This window comes from Xenopus tropicalis, chromosome 3 (assembly GCF_000004195.4).
Source record: "Xenopus tropicalis strain Nigerian chromosome 3, UCB_Xtro_10.0, whole genome shotgun sequence".
NCBI lineage: Eukaryota > Metazoa > Chordata > Amphibia > Anura > Pipidae > Xenopus > Xenopus tropicalis.
Window position 1 is genome coordinate 100,442,342 of NC_030679.2, and position 22,327 is coordinate 100,464,668.

General features: G+C 38.0%; 1 protein-coding gene across 6 annotated transcripts in view; it reads left to right on the forward strand.

The window, feature by feature from the left end:
- Positions 1-22,327, forward strand: part of nedd4 (NEDD4 E3 ubiquitin protein ligase) — a 75,374-nt gene that overhangs the window by 14,552 nt on the left and 38,495 nt on the right. For 2 of the 6 annotated variants that reach the window (XM_031899174.1, XM_031899175.1), the window contains exon 1: positions 6,977-9,092. In XM_031899174.1, the coding sequence (XP_031755034.1) occupies positions 7,641-9,092 (1,452 nt within the window). In that variant the 5' untranslated portion in view covers positions 6,977-7,640. Of the gene's footprint in view, positions 1-700; positions 740-2,944; positions 2,999-6,741; positions 9,093-22,327 lie in introns of those variants that run through there. The other 4 variants (XM_002940255.5, XM_012959605.3, XM_031899176.1 and 1 more) reach the window with 4 other exon arrangements.

Sequence of the window (22,327 nt, forward strand, 5' to 3'; positions counted from 1 at the left end):
TGTCCTTTAAGATCTTTTCATCCTGATTCTACCAAGTGCCAGTACTTGGCTCATCACTTTCCTATACTGATGACAGATCTAAGGACACAAAAATTACTAATCATATATTTGCTCCCTGCAGGGGAATTATCAAATTGTTTATTGCTTACATTGGTTTCTGTACTAGTGCAAAGTTTTCCCCATTTTAGTAAATGTAGGCCTTTCAGTGGTGAGTATTCTTAAATGTTGTTTCACTCATTCCTTATTTAAAAAGTTACACATGTGTTGTATTGCTGCCAGGAAATGCATTTTCCATGCATGTAGGAAAACAACTATTGTTTTTTAAAATGCGTATCTCCTGCCATTCCTAACTAAAATAAAATTACATTTATTACACAAACGTATCTGCCCAGCTTCACTTATTTGTTATGTCACATTTCTATTCAGCTTTAGGAATCGACCAAAACAAAAAGGGGACAGAAGAGCAATTTAGGAAATGTGATTACTTTTCCTTTCCTCAACTATTGCACCTTTTTTTTATACTAATCATTGTGCACCAATTAGGGTCTACACTCTTTTTCATGCATGCTGGTGATTTTTATTGAAAAGACTTTTAAAACAACAGCGCCTTATATTTTCTTGGCCTTTATTTAATTAGGTTAAAACAGAAGAAATGGGTTTCTGTTTTTCTGCATTTCACTATTTTTTTCAAATTTTCCAGACTTTGAATCCTAAATGGAATGAGGAAATATTATTCAGAGTAAGTATGTACTGTTTAACAAGCCATCCTTGCCCTGTGGTCATTACTTTTGCTACAAAGCCACTTTCTAGGATGTTAAAGTACCTACCTAAAGTTAAAGTAAAATGTTAATGTAAAGTACCTACCTAAGTGCACATGTGATTATGGTACAGGTATAAGAACCCTTATCCGGAGACCCGTTATCCAGAAAGCTCCGAATTACGGAAAGCCCGTCTCCCATAGACTCCATTTTAATCAAATAATTCAGAATTTTAAAACTGATTTCCTTTTTCTCTGTAATAATAAAACAGTACCTTGTAATTTTTAGTAGACTTAGGTATGGAGATCCAGGTTACAGAAGGACCCCTTATTCAGAAAACACCAAGTCCCAAGCATTCTAGATAACAGGTCCCATGTCTGTACAAGGTTGTGGATCATTATATATATATATCCAAAATATGCAACTTATCCCATGGTTCAATCAGTTATGATTGCTTTTGGTAAAAAAAAGGCATTTAGTTACATGGTTTGTACAAAGTATGCATAAGCTGATGCGCCCTGTCAAGGCAGTGTTCTTGCGTCAGTCCTAACCTAGCGAAAGAGAGAATATACCTGCTTATCTCTTTTTTTGGCATGGCCTCTTCCAAAGAAACCATGCAGTTTTTGAGCTTATAAACACCTTCTGCAAGGCTGTTGGGTTGGGAGAACACTCACAGGACTTTGGGAGTTATGAATAAAAAAGAATAAGTATTGCCAAAAAGTTTCCTTACAGGAACTGAAACGTTGGATTAATAAAAAACCATGTAAGGAAACTTTTTGGCAATACTTATTCTTTTTTGTTCGTAACTCCCAAAGTCCTGTGAGTGCTTGCATTTGTTGCATATATATATATATATATATATATATATATATAACAAGAACAAACGGAGCACACCCTATTGAAATTCAAATGCCCAGGGTGCTAGCTAAAAAATATAAAGCAAGAAAATGAGCTGCACTCACCAGGACTTGGCAAAAATATAATAAGTTTATTTAAGAAAAGAGATCCAACGTTTCGAGCACTAACTGTGCTCTTCCTCAGGGAGAAAAACTCAGGGTTTTTCTCCCTGAGGAAGAGCACAGTTAGTGCTTGAAACGTTGGATCTCTTTTCTTAAATAAACTTATTATATTTTTGCCAAGTCCTGGTGAGTGCAGCTCATTTTCTTGCTATATATATATATATATATATATATATATATATATATATATATATATATATATATATACAGGTATTGGACCCCTTATCTGGAAACCCATTATCCAGAAAGTTCCGATAGTTCCAAATTAACAGAAAGGTCATCTCCCATAGACATTTTAATCAAGTAATTCACATTTTTAAAAATGGTTCCCTTTTTCCCTGTAATAATAAAACAGTACCTTGTACTTGATCCCAACTAAGATATAGTTACTCCTTATTGGAACCAAAACAATCCTATTGGGGTTAATTAATATTACTGATAGATTAAGAAAGAGAATCTTTAAGTTATATCCCACTGATAGGTCCTGAATATATATGTAATCAATCAACAAAAGTTTTCAGTGAAATAAACAACCATTTAGTGGCTCAAAATTAAACAAAAAATTCACCCCCTCTGATGAAGCACCCAATGGTGCCAAAACGCGTTAGGAGAGTGGGTACCATGAGGCACTGGGATGCACCTATCCATTGTTTGGTATAGTATGTTTGCTTTTTTTGTATTGGGGTTAATTACTGTTTAAATAATTTTTTTTAGCAGACTTAAGGTAGGAAATCTGAATTACAGGAAGATCCCTTATCCGGAAAACCCCAGGTCCTGAGCATTCTGGATAATAGTATATTTAAAAAAGCATTAACAGACCTTTCTCAAGACAACCATGCCTATTACCTAATCACATATTTATACCCATATCAGGCAAACCCACAGAAAGTGACATCAAAGTGTAATTTCATATTGCAGTAAAGTGTACAGCTAAAGATGTAAAGTGAAAGTGTAATACTTGGATTAATTCCCTTGTACCCGACGAGACAAGTGTTTTATCAGTGTGTATATCTAACCATTATATATATATATATATATATATATATATATATATATCTAAACACACTTATATATAACTATTATCTATACTAGTATCTATGTAACGCATTGAATGTTATACAAAAGTCATACTGTTTATGTGCTTTTTTTCTCTATTTCTTGCAACAGGTATATCCACAGAAGCACAGACTTCTCTTGGAAGTATTTGATGAAAATCGCCTGGTAAGACAGTATGAGCACTACTAGCATAATTCTCATGTATAGAGTTTTATATTGAAATGCAGTGGCGTAACTACAGAAGAAGCAGACCCCATTGTCGCAGGGGGGCGTGGATCTGGGGCCCTGTGAAATCAATTTTTTTGGCATGCACGCAACAAGTGACACTCTATTTTGCCCGGGGGGGGGGGGGTGAGGTAGTATTAATAACAGAAATAATGATGTTTGGATGTCTAGGAACTGATAGGTGACTTTTCTATCAATTCGTGGGAAGAGGTAAGAACTCTAGTTATTTAACTGTGAAAGTTCACCCTTTGATAAATATACTCCTAAATTCCTATACTGAACTGAATAGAGAGTAATGGAATTTTGCTCTGGTGGACTGCAGCACTGTGTTTTGATAAATATGTCTCTATAGGTCCTCTTAGAATGTAACATATTACAATAAACTGTACAAAAGGAATATACAAAAAAAAATCTATAATAAGATAAGAGCTTATCTGAAAGCATGTGATGTATATAGCAAAAGGGAAAGTTGTGCTCACCACTACTTTTTTAACCATTAGTTGGGGGTGCAATGAGGCTGTAATCAAAAAATTCATACAGACAGCAACAAGAAATCCTCTACGCTCACCCATTATCAATATAAATATAGGACATTAAGACATCCTGTGCATTAAGCTACCAAGCAATACCCTCCTCTTTAAGCAAGACAGGGATTGTTTGTCCATATATTGCAATATACTAAGCTGGCCAACTACGTCAAAGTCATCCCTAGTCTGACACTCACTTTCATCTGATTCATTAAGAATTCTACTGCTTCAATATATATTTAACAAAGGGACAAAGGGAGTTTTACCTGGAACGTACTTGCTTTCAAGGTTAAAACCCACAAATGGTTGCCCTTTTATTGGCTCCTCTGGGATGTGTAATAAAAATTGTTAGTGATGTGTAAAATGGCATTTCTGCAAATATTTAGTGCTGTTCGCAATGTAATACTGTTCACTAAACATTTATTACATTGTGAATGTTTAAAACCTGCTTGAAGATGGCATAACGTTACCATGACTTTTTCAATGAGAAGTTTTGTTACATTAACTGCTCGGGTGTGCAAACTAAAAAATTTGCAATCGCAGACCTTCCGTCGCAAGAAATGTAAAGTGTTCTTTAATGGTATTTTTTTGCTGTTCAAAAGCAAAATTTGTCCCAAAACAAAATTTTAGTCCCGTTGTGACCATTTTTCCGTCAACACATATTACATTCCACCACAAGGCCACAGTCACATGTGGCATACCATCCATTTTTTTTTGTCTGCTAAAATTCACAGCTCCATGTAGCTCCACTGACAGGCACAGTGTCAGCCTGAGCATGGCTACACAGAGCAGACATCTGCCCAAAAAACACGAAAGTATGTATATTTGGGACAGCCTGAGTGTAGCTACATTTAGGCTGAAGCTGTGCCTGTCAATGCAAATACATGGAACTTTGTATGAGAGTGGATCCGCTTCTCTCAGTCTGCCTATAAAATGCAGAGAGAAGCGGATAGTATGAAATGTGTGACTGTGGCCTTAAGGAACAGATATTTGACCTGAAGCAACACAAATGGGACCTCACCATGAGGGCTCTGAGGCTGTAGAATGACCTGCTGGGAAATGCTGTGATATCAGTTTCCCTTTTTCCTTCAAAGGGTTTCTCATTTCAGAAACAGTTTTTGTTAATAGAGGAGAACTAATTTCTGCTGTATGGTTTCAAGAGTCAGAACCACAAAAAAAAAAACAAAATAAACAAATAGTACAAACAGTTGCAGTTACATTTACACATAATCTTCAAACAGTTGACAGTGTTTTATTAATGTATATTAAAAAAATGATTAGAATTGAATTTACTATCATTATAGAAAAAACAAACATTTCTTGAGTGAAAAATACACAGGATGACTGGTTAGATTTATGGATGGACAGACAAAATATATAGGGTGATAGTTATATTTGTGTATGTTAATAAATGCATAGGTATTGTATGAATATCTGCTTGTCTGTGTGTGTATATATATTTATATATATCTGTGTGTGCCGTATGTTACTATAGAACTATATCTGCATCTTTTCATCAGACAAAAAATAAAGGAGAAACACGGAGAAATGCTGTAAATATATCTTTAGAAATCTGGCATGCACATTTTTTGGTTTGTCTGAATTAAAATTATATTTATATTAGTAAAATGATGAGGTTAAAGATTACTATCCCTTTTCAACATCAAAACATTGCTTTAGAAATGCATCTTTGTTAAATATGTTGTCCTGCAGTGTTTTCAGGCAGATGTGCTATCCCCAGACTCAGTGGTTTACATGCTGTGACATCAATATGTATATCATTGCTCAGAGGGAAAAAAAACAGAAAAAGCAGCTGTTATTGATTATGTGACTCATTGTTGCGTTTCACACATAATAATGAAGAAATTTAGAATAAACAGTATTTTTGACTGTGATTAATACAGATTTTTCCCTGCATTAGCAGCTTTGCTAGCATTAGAAAATAATTTGTTTCCCATCCTTTAATCTGCAGATAATCTCAATGTTTTAACCCTGTGCATTGCCACATACAAAAATGCAGCATAGATGAAAGAGCTAACAGAAAACATAGAACCTACCGAGCCAATACTATAGTCTTTTTATTTGAAAACTATAGGCTCTACTTCACATTTCACTAAAAGGGTTGACTTTATAATAACATTATAAGGATTTGCACACAAACTGTATACCATGCATGATTCCTGTAAACTCTGATACTCTGCAGTCAGTGGGGATTTTCTCACTGGCTTCTAATTGTGTTTTGGCATGCTCCTGGTTTACTTATAGCCAAACCCCATGGGTCTTGTGGAAACTGCAGGAAGATTTGGAATGGTTTAACCAGGCCAATTTCTTCTACATTTATTTTCTATTTCAAAGATTAAAACAAAACTGAATTTTATATGCTTTAATTCAGTTGACATTTTTCTGCAGAAAGGATTTTGTCTAATTAAGTTGCTTTAATTGACTAGGCCTTGTTTAGATTTAAGGAATTCCAATCCAAACGTTTACTACAGGTATAGGTTCTGTTATCTGGAAACCCATTATCTAGAAAGTTCCAAATTACGGGAGAGCTACCTGCCATGAACTCCATTATAAGCAAAGAGAACAATGGGAAGGTAGCAAAATAATAAGAAATCCAAGTCTGGCTTGGGACTCCTCCAGTTACAAGGGAGTAGGAGAAACAATAGGTTACCTGAAAGCAGTTCTAATATGTAGCGCTGGCTCCTTCTGAAAGCTCAGACTCAGGCACAATGCACTGAGATGGCTGCCTACACACCATTATTACAACTGAAAAATACATTTGTTGGTTCAAGAATAACACTTAAAATGGTAAAGTAAATTATTTGCTATGTAAACAGTGTTATTTATAAATAAAAAGTACACCATAAAAATCATGACAATCCCTTTAATATTTAAATAATTTTTTGGCAGACCTAAGGTAAGGAGATTCAAAGGAGATCCCTTATCTGCAAACCCCTGGTAACTAATATTATTTATCCAACATTCTCCAACAATGGAATTTTTAGTAAAACCACTAGGTGGCACCACAGGACAGTTGTGAGTTACAAAGTTTGCTTATCAAGCCTACATTCTGTTTTTTAAATTTATTTATTTTATATATTTACTGCATTACATTTTTTGTAAGTATTTTACATTATGTATGCCTATGTAAATGCCATTTACCATTTCCTGTAGTCACCTAATACATTATTTCTTAAGTTATACAGAACTTAGAGGACACTCTTGTTTTATAAATATTCCTGTTGTTAAAATTAATATGACCACTATAGATTAGTTTAAATATATTAGTTGAGGCACAGTCTGTTTAGATGTAGTTTTGCCAAAAGTAAAATAATAATTCCCCATTTTAAGAGAACATATTCATTTCAGTTAAGATTGTAACTAAAAATGCCACTATAAAAATAAAAGTATTTTCTGTTATACTTGAAATATATAATAACAGGTACCAATTTCCTGCAGTTACTACTGCAGTTTACACGTGTGGATGGGCTTTAGAAATTCAATCCCAACGCCGATGCTCGATTATGTGGACCTTCATTCCTTGAAACTTCCTGTAACTTTATATCTATGGGTAAAAATATGAGAGGCTGGGAATTGCTTAGGAACACATAGGCATATTGATTCAAATGGGCAAGTGTTCCGATCTGGTACAGAAACAAAAAGTAATGCAAGAGGTCTGTTGATCTTGGGCAGGACTCATTCATGCAAATATGGGAAAGTAGAACTGAAACACGCTTGGCAGTGTTTCAGCCAGTATGCTGCAGTAAAGCTGAGCGTAAAGGTCGCTGGAAATCAACTGCCTGGAAAGTGAATGCAGTTGAAATAGAAGATATCCAAGACGGTGCAGAGCTAGGATCCTTGGAAAATGTTTGTTTCATGACGTGCTTTGCTGTACCCTTTTGCTTGTACTTTGCCTCTTGTTGACTGGGACACATTCTGCCGCTGTATGTGTATTTTCTTGCACTTATTATAGATGCTTTGCTGCTGCTTTTGGTTTGCATTTGGAGAAAGGGAGCTCTATATATTTAAATCTATAATATGTTCAGAAACAACAAATGGCTCGGCGGTTAAGACTTCACTTTGCAACTAGGAGAAGCAACACTGATCCCTTACCAGAAAGCTCTGGAGATGGCTTGGATAGTAATATTCATATGTGCTTTAAAAGACTCTCTCCAACAACTGCACCCGGTGTGATTCAAATGAGGCTGTCTCCGAGGCAAAGTGTGCAGAAGTCCTCTTCCCCAGAAACTATTCCTATACATCAAGGTCATTCTGTTTCTCCACCATGCAAAAAAAGCACTTCAGTGCAGATTTCTTTACAGCCAAGCAGGAATACTAGATGTCATCAATCTGGCAACACTGCGCCTGCTATGGAAGATATTTGCGTCGTCAGTTCTTACAAGGATGGAATTAATTCTACTATGAGCAGGAATTATAACTGTCAACCCACCATAAATGACACCTGCATCAGTAGTAGTACCTCAGCTGAAAATGGCAGTTTATTAAGCATTTCTGCAAGTGACAATGGATCATATAGTAGCAACAGCAGTGACTATGGCTCCTGTGCAAGTACCGCAAGTGATGCTGGCTCGTGTGCTAACAGTATAGTAAGTGACTGCAGTAGCTGTACTTATTCTTTAAGTGACAGCAATTACTTAAATGTATTACCCAATGGTAATGCCCTGTTCTTTAACCCAGAAGAAAACTGTGAGTTTTTTAAAAGTAAACTGGAAGAACCTTTGCCTATAAATAACTGCAAGTTCCATTTTGACCTGGATCACTCAGAAAAAGAGGAGGTCAGAATTCCTGCAAGGAAGAAAACAAGAATTCCATTAAGACGCTGCTCTTCATTAGTTATTTTTCCTTCTGACACTCCACCAACATCTCCAACTAGTCTAGTCCCTCCATTAAGCAGGGGCTGCTATCAAACTTCTTACCAGCTTATGCTATCCTCTAATGATTTTACACAAAAAGAGGAGCAAGCAGCCTCCAAGGGGTCCCTTTCAACAGCAGTCAATGGGGTTCGGCTTTCCAAAAACACCTGCAATGTTGGTGAGGTTAGAGATGTTAAGCCGCTTTACTTGAATGACAAAGATGATGGACTGCCAAATATTTGCAATTCTGTTGCAGAACACAGCAAACTGCATGAGGATAAACCTCAGCTGAACTCAGATGCACGGCACTGTCGGCTGGTGCGCAGCACATCCGCATATTCTCCCTCCAATAAAACTGTGGAATGCCAGATGGGGAGAAGCTCAGAGCAGGGATACAAAAATATTCACAAGTGCCAATTAACTCATGTTTTTCAAAGAAGTGTCTCTGAAGGTCCCCCACAAAAACGGTCCTCTGCCTCTAGCCTTAAATGTAGACATCCAAAATCAGGGTCCTCTTATTTGCACATACAGTTTGCCCCTGGAAACGAAAGCAGGATTAGTAGCTATAAGAAACAATCTTTAAGAAGCCCCACAACAGAACTGCCTGGTAAGCCTTCTGTGAAATTACTTAAGGTAAGCTTATTTAACATATTAAATTACATTTTGGGCCACCTCATCAAAATTAATGTTTTGCTTTTGCATATTTGCTTGTTATCCTTTTTATATTTATATTTCATCACCAGCTCTAAAGAGGGATTTTTGGTAGCTGTGTTTGTTGGGGGGAAGAAAAAAGATCAGGTGCTTCATTTCTTTTACAGACTCCATGTAAATGTACTAAATTTCTGAGAAGTCCCTAGCTGTTTCTCTGTAAACACTTAGCAATTACATTTAGTGTATCACACAAGTGCTCTTCTGACCCCATGGCATTTGTAATTGAATAAGCTTATTTTGGGCAAGTTTTCTCTTCAAACTGTGCAGTTCTGTGCAAGTCTTAAATTGTGAATGTGTTCTGGCCAGCTATAGTTCAGCATTGTGCACCGGTTAAAAATAAACAGCTCCCAAAATATTTCTCTTGACTCCAGTTAGTCTGGGTGTGTATACTGATATGCTGTGTGTGGGTTCAAATTTAACACGTTGATATTAGAGTAGCTTTTAGTAATGCCAGCTATCTGTACACAGCAGTCATGAAATTAAATCAGAGCTTTACTCAGGGTCTGTAGGCACTGAAGGTTTTGTACGTACTTGCTTAGGATCAGGTTGCCTTCCTTAATAATCAACAGCTTGTTAAGGACTGCTTTCTAAAATCTTCCCCAAACCATCTTATTGTAAAAAACTTCAAGTATATAGCATTGCAATTGTGTGGGATGTAATTGGAAACTATTGGCTACATAAAAAAAGGAATGCTACGAAATATTGATTTGTTACAGTAACTATATAGATAGATAACTCGTATCTGCTAAACGAATTCAAAGGGAAGCATAATGTATTTTCACTCTTCCCTTTCTGCTAGGTAGAGTTTAAAGCTGCCGATGACTTTATACTGTGAATTAAAAAGAAAGACAATTGCTCAATTGTATTTATTTATCTGTTATTTATATAGCATTGTTACATTTATTAAGCATTTTGCCAGTATTATACAACTTTCACACTAGTACCTGCCCCGTTGGAGCTTACAGTCTAAGGTCCCTATCACATTCACACATACTATGGTCATTTTTTTTTCTAGAAACTGCCTGTATGTTTTTATAGTGTTTAGGAAAACTGGAGTAACCAGAGGAAACCCAAACAGACATGGGGAGAATATACAAACTCCTTGAAGATAGTGCCCTGGCTGGGATTGCACAAAGGACCCCAGCTCTGCAAGGAGGCATACATGTTCCCGTCTTAGCCACAATTATGATTATTATAGCATCTCTATGGCAAATACCTGCAGGATAACTGACTTCTGGTACATTGTTTCAAGAGTCAGAACCAGAGAAAACAAAGGGATAAACAGCTTTTAGTTTCCATTCCATTTACAAATGTTAAAACAATTAAAAATGTTTTAATTTTTACTGGAAGGTTGTTTTTTTTTTTTTTTAAATTACATTTTCTTTTATAATGCAAAAACACAGTTTTTGGATGGAGTTCCCTTTTAAGCAGTCAAGACAATCAGTACAGATGGGTAACCCAATATTTGATTAGCTTAGGTTTGTATAAATGTACTGATAATACTCCTCAATGAATCTGATTTTCAGACATATCTAATTAGAATATCATTGATCCCATGCAGATTCTGATTTCAATTTGGGTCTGTTGGACCTGTACTCATGAGAAGCTGTTAACCATCTTGGTCTAACACTTGCTAACATTATCTGTCTGTGTGGAAGGAAAATAGAATATTTTTAACTCTACTGATAAATAATGGCAATTTAAATGAATTATCCAATGATAAATTCACTTTGCAAATATATGTGTGCAATCTCACAGAATTATATTTGTTTTCTTTAGGGCCGTGACACACGGGAGGATTAGTCACGGGCGATTAATCTCCCCGCAATGCCATCTCACCGACAAGAATGTAAATTGCCGGTGGGATGGAAAACGCGGCCCTTAGAGCATGGTTCATCACCTTTTAAAGACAAAAACTATAATGGGCTTAAGGTGGCCACACACGTGGCGATTGTCAGATCTGCCACTAACCTTCAGGGCTTTAACAGGCAAATAAGGAGGTAGAAACAATAGGATTTCTACCTCCTTCTGCCGATTTAGCGCTGAAGGCAGATTTTAGTCAGGCGCCTTCTATGGCGCCTGATCAAAATCTTTTAACTGGCCTGATCGGCGAGTCGACCAATATCAGCAGCTTCCTTCGATATCGGTCGACTCGCCCACTTGCCATACACGCACCGAATATAGTATGAAATGAGGTTTCGGTGCGTGTATGGCCAGCTTTACCTTTTATTCACGTAGACTTAAATCAAGAGGTATTTGTTTAACTTTTCTTTCCTTTGAGTATTTGCATATATATGTGGTTGCTGCCATATTGCTTACCTTGGCTGTGGCACAAGCTTCAAAATCTTCCAACAACAGTGGCTACAAACTGTGAACTATATTTGTTTCTGTTTCTGTTTTCCTTCTGTCTCTTGCTGTTGCCCTAAAAACTTACTTAAAGTGCACATTTAAACAAAAAATATCAACTTCAGCATTAGTGGTCATACAAGCTTGCATTGCATTTCCCTACAGCAGTTCACCTTAATCCCCTGATTTTGGTCTGTAGGACAGAAATGTTTTAAATTGGGCCTTCGGACCGTTCATGGATTAGTAAATCTGCCCCTAGGTGTCCATACATGTTAAGATCCGCTCATCTGCAAAATTTGGCCAAATGATTGAATTACAACAGTAAGAGCCATCGGATCAGGGACTGCATCAGCTCATTTCAGAAAATCAATTCTGTCTGAAAAATATCTGGCTAATTTCCGGCCGGATACCAATAGTGGAGGACCATCAGGGGTCCCCATACAAGGGCAGATAAACTGCTGAATCAGTCTAAAGGACTCGAATCAGCAGCTTAAATCTGCCCATATATGGCCACATTTAGACTGTTATTCTTTTTTTATGTCTGGGTTAAAAAGATCAGTTTTCATAAAATACGAAAAAATACAGTTCAATATATTTTATTTTAATTTCGTTTGATCCCTTAAACATTGTTTATATTTAGAATTATATGATATTGTTCATTTCAGACTGTGCTTGATTGAGACAGGTGAATTTTATTATAAATTACTGTCTGTTAACCTCTAGAGCATGCTTTCTTTTAGGACTTATACTCCATCTTTATCCTATTAATTTATTAGTTTTTCCATCTGTACAACTATATAGATTGTTTTGCTCTCTCCCCATTTTCCAAGACCTGAACCTGATCCCAGGTATGGGATCCATTATCCGGAAACCCGTTATCCAGAAAGCTCCAAATTATGGAAAGTCTGTCTCCCATAGACTCAATTTTAATCAAATAATTCATATTTTTAAAAAGTATTTCCTTTTTCTCTGTAATAATAAAACAGTAACTTGTACTTGATCCCAAGTAAGATATAATAAATCCTTATTGGATTCTAAACAGTCCTATTGGGTTTAATTAATGTTTTATTGTTGTATGTATGTATATTTTTATTTATAAAGCGCTACTTATGTACGCAGCGCTGTACAGTAGAATACATTAATACAAACAGGGTGTTAATAAGATAATAGATAAATACAAAGTATAACAATAAATACAGATAAATACAGCAGCAATAAGTTAAGAGTCGAGGACACAAGAGGAAGGAGGTCCCTGCCCCTTAGAGCTTACAATCTATATGGGAGGGGTAACTAACAGACACAAATAGGCAAATATAAGTGCTGTAGGTCACAGTGGGTGACACTACAATTGTTTATTTAGTAGACTTAAGGTATAGAGATCCAAATTACGGAAAGACCCCTTATCTGGAATACCTTTTGTCCCTAGCATTCTGGATAACGGGTCCTATACCTGTACTGACTTATAAGTAAGTTCAGACTGTTTTTGAGTCTGTTTGGGGCATTTTTTCTCTTATATCAGCATGATTGTATTTCTTCCTGTCTTACTGTTTATTAGAGAGTACAAAAAGAGAAGATTTCTGTAAAGTTTTCCCCTCAACAAATTTTTTGAGAGACATATTGCTTGCTCAAACGCTCTTAATACTGCTGTACTCTTTTGTATACAGTCATTCATTAATCAGCCAGTGTGCGTATATTTCATCTTGTTGAGGGCAGAATTGCTTACTGTAGTGTAGTTTAGCTTTTGCAACAGAAGTATTAGCAAATTTTGCAGTATCCTTATTGAAGGTATAGGGACACAGTATACTACCGTAGGCCTAATAAGAATCCAGACAATCTGTTACATGCACTGTGCCTTTCCTTATGATTTAAGTAAAGCTGTAGTTTTGTATTCATTTAACAGTACACATGGTGCATAGTCTCTACTTTGTACCCCCTCTCTGCCTCTGGAATCTGCAGAGTCACCATAGGGAGGGCAAGATAATCTATTCTGGCTCTTCTGCTCAGTGTATTTTGTGTGTGTATATAAACAGTACAGTGGTGTGAAAAACTATGATTTCTTATTCTTTTGCATGTTTGTCACACAAAATGTTTCTGATCATCAAACACATTTAACTATTAGTCAAAGATAAAACAAGTAAACACAAAATGCAGTTTTTAAATGAGGGTTTTTATTATTTAGGGAGAAAAAAAATCCAAACCTACATGGCCCTGTGTGAAAAAGTTATTGCCCCCTGAAACTAATAACTGGTTGGGCCACCCTTAGCAGCAATAACTGCAATCAAGCGTTTGCGATAACTTGCAACGAGTCTTTTACAGCGCTCTGGAGGAATTTTGGCCCACTCATCTTTGCAGAATTGTTGTAATTCAGCTTTATTTGAGGGTTTTCTAGCATGAACCGCCTTTTTAAGGTCATCTCAATAGGATTCAGGTCAGGACTTTGACTAGGCCACTCCAAAGTCTTCATTTTGTTTTTCTTCAGCCATTCAGAGGTGGATTTGCTGGTGTGTTTTGGGTCATTGTCCTGCTGCAGCACCCAAGATCGCTTCAGCTTGAGTTGACGAACAGATGGCCGGACATTCTCCTTCAGGATTTTTTGGTAGACAGTAGAATTCATGGTTCCATCTATCACAGCAAGCCTTCCAGGTTCTGAAGCAGTAAAACAACCCCAGACCATCACACTACCACCACCATATTTTACTGTTGGTATGATGTTCTTTTTCTGAAATGCTGTGTTACTTTTACGCCAGATGTAACGGGACACACAGCTTCCAGTTCAACTTTTGTCTCGTCGGTCCACAAGGTATTTTCCCAAAAGTCTTGGCAATTATTGAGATGTTTTTTAGCAAAATCGAGACGAGCCTTAATTTTCTTTTTGCTTAAAATCTGCCATGCAGGCCGTTTTTGCCCAGTCTATTTCTTATGGTGGAGTCGTGAACACTGACCTTAATTGAGGCAAGTGAGGCCTGCAGTTCTTTAGATGTTGTCCTGGGGTCTTTTGTGGCCTCTCGGATGAGTTGTCTCTGCGCTCTTGGGGTTGGGTTTTTTTTTAAATGGCTCTTACTGTGGTTCGCTGGAGTCCCAAAGCTTTAGAAATGGCTTTATAACCTTTAACAGACTGATAGATCTCAATTACTTTTGTTCTCATTTGTTCCTGAATTTCTTTGGATCTTGGCATGATGTCTAGCTTTTGAGGTGCTTTTGGTCTACTTATCTGTGTCAGGTAGCTCCTATTTAAGTGATTTCTTGATTGAAACAGGTGTGGCAGTAATCAGGCCTGGGGGTGACTACAGAAATTGAACTCAGGTGTGATAAACCACAGTTAAGTTATTTTTTAACAAGGGGGGCAATCACTTTTTCACACAGGGCCATGTAGATTTGGAGTTTTTTTTCTCCCTTAAAGGAGAAGGAAAGGTTAAGTCACTTGGGGGTGCCAAAATGTTACCCCGGGCTGGTGCCCCCGTACGGAGAGAACAGCACCAGCCCGGGGCAGCTGCCGGCGCTACCTGCTTCCTCCTCGATTGCGCGCGCATGCGCAGTAGAGTGAAAAGCCGAACTTAAACATTAAAGTCGGCTTTTCACTCTACTGCGCATGCGCCGGCCCACGGATTTCGGCAGCAGCGCACAAAGGAAGGAGGAAGCGGTGTCTACAGGTGCCCCGGGCTGGTGCTGTTTTCTCCTAACGGGGGCACCAGCCCGGGGTACAAGGTAGGTCATGTAAGTCACTTGGGGGTGCCTAACATTTTGGCACCCCCAAGTGACTTAGCCTTTCCTTCTCCTTTAATAACGTAAACCTTCATTTAAAAACTGCATTTTGTGTTCAATTATGTTATCTTTGACTAATAGTTAACGGTGTTTGATGAGCAGAAACATTTAAGTGTGACAAACATGCAAAAGAATAAGAAATCAGGAAGGGGGCAAATAGTTTTTCACACCACTGTATGCATAAATATTTTTTATAAGAATATTTTTTTTTTAGAATTTTAAGTTATTTGAGTTGTATTGAACTTCTTCACATTTCAGGCTTTGGATGCAGGTTATGAAATAGGAACCCTTGTTGTTCTTTAGAAGCAAATGGAGGAGGGGTGAAGTGTAGCAGTAACCTATCTTGTAGAAGAAACATAGGACTACAGGATAGAGTTCTGTGGAACCTTTGTTTGCCTGGGTGCATGATGTGAAAATCAAGCTCAACTGTTTGCCAGGATAAGTTTGTAAAAGGCAGCCTGTTCTGTATTTCTGGTGCCTGTTCTTGACTGGACTTGGGCCCTGGATTTGATCTATCATTTTTTTGCAAGTAGGTTAGGGAAGCAGCATGCAAAATTCTTGGTTTATTTGACATAAGCTTTCCCACATGTCTCTGTTTCAAAGACATGCCAAGTGAAGGTAGCTAAGCTAGGAAACACTTAAGAAAAAGCATGCCCTATCATGAATCATACTTTCACACCTCTGTTTTTACTGAATACGTTCTGTAGTATCGTAATTGGAAGTCTGTGACTGTACTACCTATAGGGATTTAAATGCTGGGGATTTCTCTACTGCTCCATTAGAAGGAGCTGCTCGGATGAATGATGAAGTTTTTTTAAAAAAAGACTCAAAAAGTCCAGTTGCTTTAGACCTATTCTACTAGACACTGTATATCACAACTTGGATAAATAATCTTCATAGACACATGCTTACTATGGTTTTCTGACTATGACCAACTCTTTTGCTTCAGAAGAAGCTCTATGGTTCTTGGCTGCCACCAGGTCTTATAGTGTGGTTCCAAAACATGAAACAAAAAGGGAAAAGCAAGTGAGAATGGCATACAGGGAGTTGCACATGACACAGCAGATTGTGTTAGCTGTAGCTTAACATCATAACATGCAAGAGGAATATATTTTGTGGGAATTGCTTCCATTACTGTGGTTCGACACTGATATTGGGTGTTCAGGCCTGTCTCATAGCCGACGTTCCAGTTTATCCTACATGTGTTCATTTGAGGTTAAAGTCAAGATCTGTTCGGGCCAGTCAGTTCCTTTTACTCATATCTTCTTCAGCATTTAAACTACTTTCTGGTTTATAGAAGCACTGACTTTTTAGACCATGCATTGATCTGAATAGAGAGAATAAAAAATGTCCAAAGGAAGTTTACATTTCATGACAAAATAAAAATTTATATTTACTCAAGGTAGACTTATACTCAGGGAGGGCCGTGGCAATTAACCAGCCCTTCTCTGACTGCAGCTATTGTCTATTAATTTGTCTGAAGCATATGTTGTTGTGGCTATAAGATGGATGTTGATTAAGAAACCTTCACTTCTGAATAGAAAATAAATGCTGCCAGCAAGCAAAAGAATACATTGAATGATGTCCATTAGTTCCCTTTCTGCACGATTGGATTCATCACAACTATATATTAAAATGTTGATTTGGTTGCCCCTATGATGGTAGTCTTAAGCATTATAGCCTAGATGTACTGTGAAGGAAAGTATACCTTAGGTTATATACCTGCCAGGAAATGCAAAATGAATGTATATACCAATTCTATTACTATGCGGAATCTTTATTACAGATTTCTATTATGTGTTTTAATATAATATATGATATGATATATATAAAATACTACAGTTCCCAGAATTCCTATGGAGTATGTAAGAATGAAATTTCCTGTATTGTAATGTAAGTGATTTCTTATTGAGTCTGTGTTGCTTCTTGAACTATAGTTTTCTGTGTTCGTGTGAGAGTGTGTGAGATCTCTCTCTCTCTGAAGCTGCATGTTCCTGTGTTAAATAATTATTATATGCATCACTTCTAAAAAAAAGTTATCAGCAACAAAGAATTGTGTGGAAGTAGTACACCACTACAGGCTCTGGTAGGTCATCTCACCCTGTGTTGCAATGTATAGTGTTGCAACACTTGGCATTACCATTGTCTTAAAATTATCCCTTTATGTCACAGAGCCAAGAATGGCGAATGGCCTACTGGAAAAACATTGGCAGGGAAACATTTGTAAGATTATGTGCTGGCTATAATTTGATACTGCATAGAACATGCCCTTCTCTTTGAAGGAGCTGCTCCTCCTCACACAGATGGCAAAAACGCTGATACATGTTGTGCTGACACCTTTCTTGTATAATAAAGATATTGCTTAACTGTCAGATTGTTGCAGGGTTTTTTTTCAAATTTTTTTTTTTGCTGGTATTTAAAGAGACCCAATAATGCAACAACATTATTATTTTTTCCTCTTAAAAAGGAATGAGGAAAGTAGCATGGTAAGAGAGTATAACACATTTTATGCAGGATCATTAAACATTTGTGGTGTGCAGTACAAAGAAGATTGACAGCACCATCCAACAGTGTCAGACTGGGGGGTGCAGGGCCCACCGGGGCTACTGCCTCAGGGGCCCCTGCACCTCCCAATGGGCCCCAGACGCGGCATTCACACCCCCTGCAGGGGCCCCCACCACCTATCCGACCTCCACACTCCGAGCGTGCATAAATTGAACTCACCTTTAGCGTGTTGGGGGGCACCCTGCGGGGATCGGGTCTGGGCCCACTGGGTTTTCTCCCGAACCTGCCATCCAATTTAATCTTCTTGAAAGCCTTTGTTGCAAAAAGCGCCGAAGCCTATTGTGAAGTTTAAGGCTGCCATGAACCAAAGTGCTGTGTATGCAGACATAGCCCTACTAGATGGTGTTGTCTGCCTTTGCTTTGGTAGTATATCTGCATCTGTGTCGGTGTTTTATATTTTGCTGACTATCCCCTACATGTAATAAAAGGTACTAATTTTGCCCAGGAGCAGTAACCCATAGCAACCAATAATATATTTGCTTTTAAACAGGTGACCAGAAAATTCTACCTGCTCATTGGTTGCTGATTGGTTACTGCTTCTGGGCAAACCTAGTGCCTTTTATTACATAACCCCTTATGTCTTTTGAGGTTCAGAATAGAGATACTTACCCTAGGCTGGAAGGTATTTATTTAAAACCAACCACCCTGCACTTACTGTTTCTGAGAACTACCCAGCAACATCCTTGTTTCACTTAGGTCATGGTGAACTGCTGCAAATTTAATGATGACGCTTGCATGAGTAATGTGACTCTAGAGTACTGACTGTCCCTTAGCTCCAGTTGTTTTTTCCTGTGCTTGCTTTAGGGTCCCGGGGAGGTGGTGAGCAGGACTGGTCAATTTTGCTGTTTCTAGCGCCTGTTAGAGCAATCAGGTTACTGACAGATATACTGAGAGACAGGACCCTGGAAATTAGGGGTGACACAAATCCTGAACCCTAATTTTCATATTCAAACTTGAAAAAAATTGCATTTATTTATCCAGCATGTTAAAATCTTGTGACCTTTTTCCATGGTCTCCGTCTCACTGAATACAGCACCGCCTGCGTTTAGCATGTTGACGAGCATCAGTGGGCACAGGCTGTATTTGGGTCTGTGCTTACCGCCTGCCATTGGTAGCGGACTACTTTGTGTCTGCTCATTCTCTGCTTTGTATTGTAATTTAATGATTCTTAGGCATAAGCAAAATATTTATTGAACAAGTCCCTGAACTAAAGTCCCTATTCAGCTGACTGTGTAATATTTTGGAGTGAAAAACATGAAAGTTTCATGGTGTACAGAAGATGCCTACAAATGCTTCGGGAGCAAAGGCATGTGTTTATGGGGATGTACTTTTTGAATCTACATGATAGAAGGAATTTATCAATACTTTTCCTGGCAGGGTGCTGGACAATCATTTATAGGAAGTGGTTTTGCTTATATTGTGGGTCTCACACCCATGTCGTGATTTAATAGGGAGCATCTCTTGTCAGTCTAGGATTTCCCTTGCTTTACAAACTGCCGCTTGACTCATCACCTGGAATTCCTCGTTTCATAATAAATGCAGCAGGTCAGGCAACATAGGTGATAAAAAGGTTCACATAAAATGCAGAGGTTGTGAAATGGTATGTTAAGATTAGCAATTGTAAATTTTGCCCTCTGTGGTTGACTTACAAATATAGACACTACATTGCATCAGGGCTGTTTTTCGATAGCAAACAATCAGATCTATGCTTTCATTTTCTAACTTAGTAAACAATTTAGCACTTATGTTAGTAAATGAGCCATAATTTGTACATTTCTTGTAAACCCCCATAAATAAGACTGTCATTACTTACAAATATGATTGAGTAAGACATCATAGTTAAATGTGTTTTCTTGAATATAATTGTACAGAAGACCCTAACCTGTGAAGGGTAATTGGCATATTATAGTGTGGTTTAGCATTGTAGGAGTTGACTAGGTTTCTGCAGTGTCTGCATGTTGCTATGCACTGAAATAATATGGGAGGGCATACTTAATTCATGGCTTTAGCAGCTGTTAAAAGAAATTTAGTAGGAGCAAAGTGCTGACATCACATTTTTTTGTATTTTTTTGCTGCTGTGTTTTTCTGCTGACTAACTGCTTGTAGCTATCTTCCATGTTGCCTAGGGTTGGCACCTGGCCGGTATTTTACTTGCACGGCCTGTAAAAATCAGATTTGATTCCAATGTTAATAATAAGAAAAAAAGATGGTAATACCGTAAGGCAAGTATTTTTTTGTGTGTTTTGTGTATTTGTACCAAATATGTGACATCTACTTACAGTTACATGACATTAGCATGACATTAGTTTACGTAGTGTGTGCAAGTCTTGCTTGCCAGGTTTTTTGTTTGAAAGTCATGTGTTGGGCAGAATTGTGAAAGCCAGATTTATTTTTAGAGTAAGCAGAGAAAAAACATTCTACGCTGATGAAAATAACTACTTGCTGTTCACTCCTTTACTGACTTCTGGGAAGCCATTTATTCTTCCCCAGTCTAGAATGCTGCTTTTCATTTGCTTGGCGAAGTAGCAAAAAAGGTCTATTGAGTGAATATTTTTATAAGCGGCAGCAGCAGCAGCAGTCCATGCTTATATTTATTTTTTCTTCCCCACCCAAATTATTTTTATTTATATATTTGTTATGCCATTGAGCTGATAAACGTTATATACCTTGCTAATAAAATGTATTTTCCCTGTCGGACTGGCGACCAGCTGGACTAAAGCTAAAAAAGACATAATCTGATGCCTCTTGTGCCTTTTGTAAGGTGAATTCTTCATGTATATTGTTTTCATGTACACTATAAGGGTGAAAGCATGCCTTTGCATAGAATGGCTTACCACAGAAATCATAGAATGGTACTTTATTAAAGGCTTCAGTTAACAGTTACAGGTGTAAAGTGTTTTTCTTTCCAAAACTTCAAATGAAACCAGATCCATTCAGAAGTGTGTGATTAAATACTGTGTATTTACAGAGAAAAATTGTCTTTGGATAAAGTTTTGCTTGAGCTGCAGTTAGATGGGAAAGTTTCAGCTTAGATACTTGCCAGGCAAAACTACATACAGTGTTGGGCACTGTTGAGTTTCAAACAGGCAAGATTATAGCAGTACTTAATGGAGCAACCATTTGCTGTAAGTTTTCCCACTATGTCTGCAACTACATTGGTGCTTGCCTTAATTTTGCTCACCTAGCTACCAGACCTTGACCTCCATTATCTGAGAGCACCATGCTGGTGCTCATCCACAAAATGAGTACCAAACATAGAGGGCAATATGGATATAACTAAATTCCTTAATGGAGAACTAAAGCTTAACTAAAGAAGTAGGCTAGAAATCTTGTACAGTATGTTTTTGGCTTCTGTACCAGCCCAAGGCAACTACAGCCTCTTGGCAGATTAGTAAATAATACAGACTATTAGTACATGGCAGGCTCTGAAACAGTACAATTAGCATCATGAATTAATAAGCTGCTCTATAGCATTACCCTCTAACAGGACAGCCTCATTTTCTGCTTGATAATTTGTAACAAGCCCTAAGCTTAGCTACTCAACAGCTGCCCAGAGCCCACTGAGTATGAGCGTCACTGACACTTCTAACAGATTCCAGTATGGTGACCCCCTGTAACAACTTTGAAGGCCTAGACCAGGGGTAGGGAACCTACGGCTCAGGAGCCAGATGTGGCTCTTTTGATGGCTGCATCTGGCTCCCTGCCAAATCTTTAATAAAAAAAAATAACGTGGAGCGTGGCCTGCGCTTAGCGGATAGAAGACATGTTCTTTGCCTTAGAACACATCTTCTATCCGCCAAGCGCAGGCCACGCCCTCCTCCGCGTCCGGCATCCTTACCGGGTTGCACTTGAACCAGGGCCCAGGGAACTGAGAGGGACATTGGAGCAGAAACCTGTCACGCTTGAATTGAAAATAAAATGTGACCAGTATGTCTCTGTTGGGGCTACAAAGAGAAGCCAACTGTGCACTGTGCTAGGTAGCCCTCTAGTTATACCACTAACAAGCCATATTGAACAGCTAAAGATGACACCCACCCTACCTTGCCCCACAGCATCCGCGGCCTTCGGCCTAGCTCCCGTTGGCCATTGTATGGCTCTCACGGAATTACATTTTAAAATATGTGGTGTTTATGGCTCTCTCAGTCAATAAGGTTCCCGACCCCTGGCCTAGACCATTACTACTATAATTTTTAGATTCTGAACATTTAGTCTGATTCAATAAGGTCAGTATATAAAATATAGCATTTCTAGCATTCATTTTCAGGATTTAGTTTTCTTTTAGGAAGAAAGGTGATGCTTTTTTATTTGTCAGGCTGATTGTTCTAGTGTTGTGACTACTGGGTTGGGGTCCTACTGGGGATACCGCAGCACTTCTAAACAGCCTTTTAGGTAAGGGACATGGCAGGTATGAATGTGGGAGCAGGTGCTAGGGAGCCCCGTGCAGGTTTTGCAGCTGGCCCCAGTCACCTACATTACTGGATTGT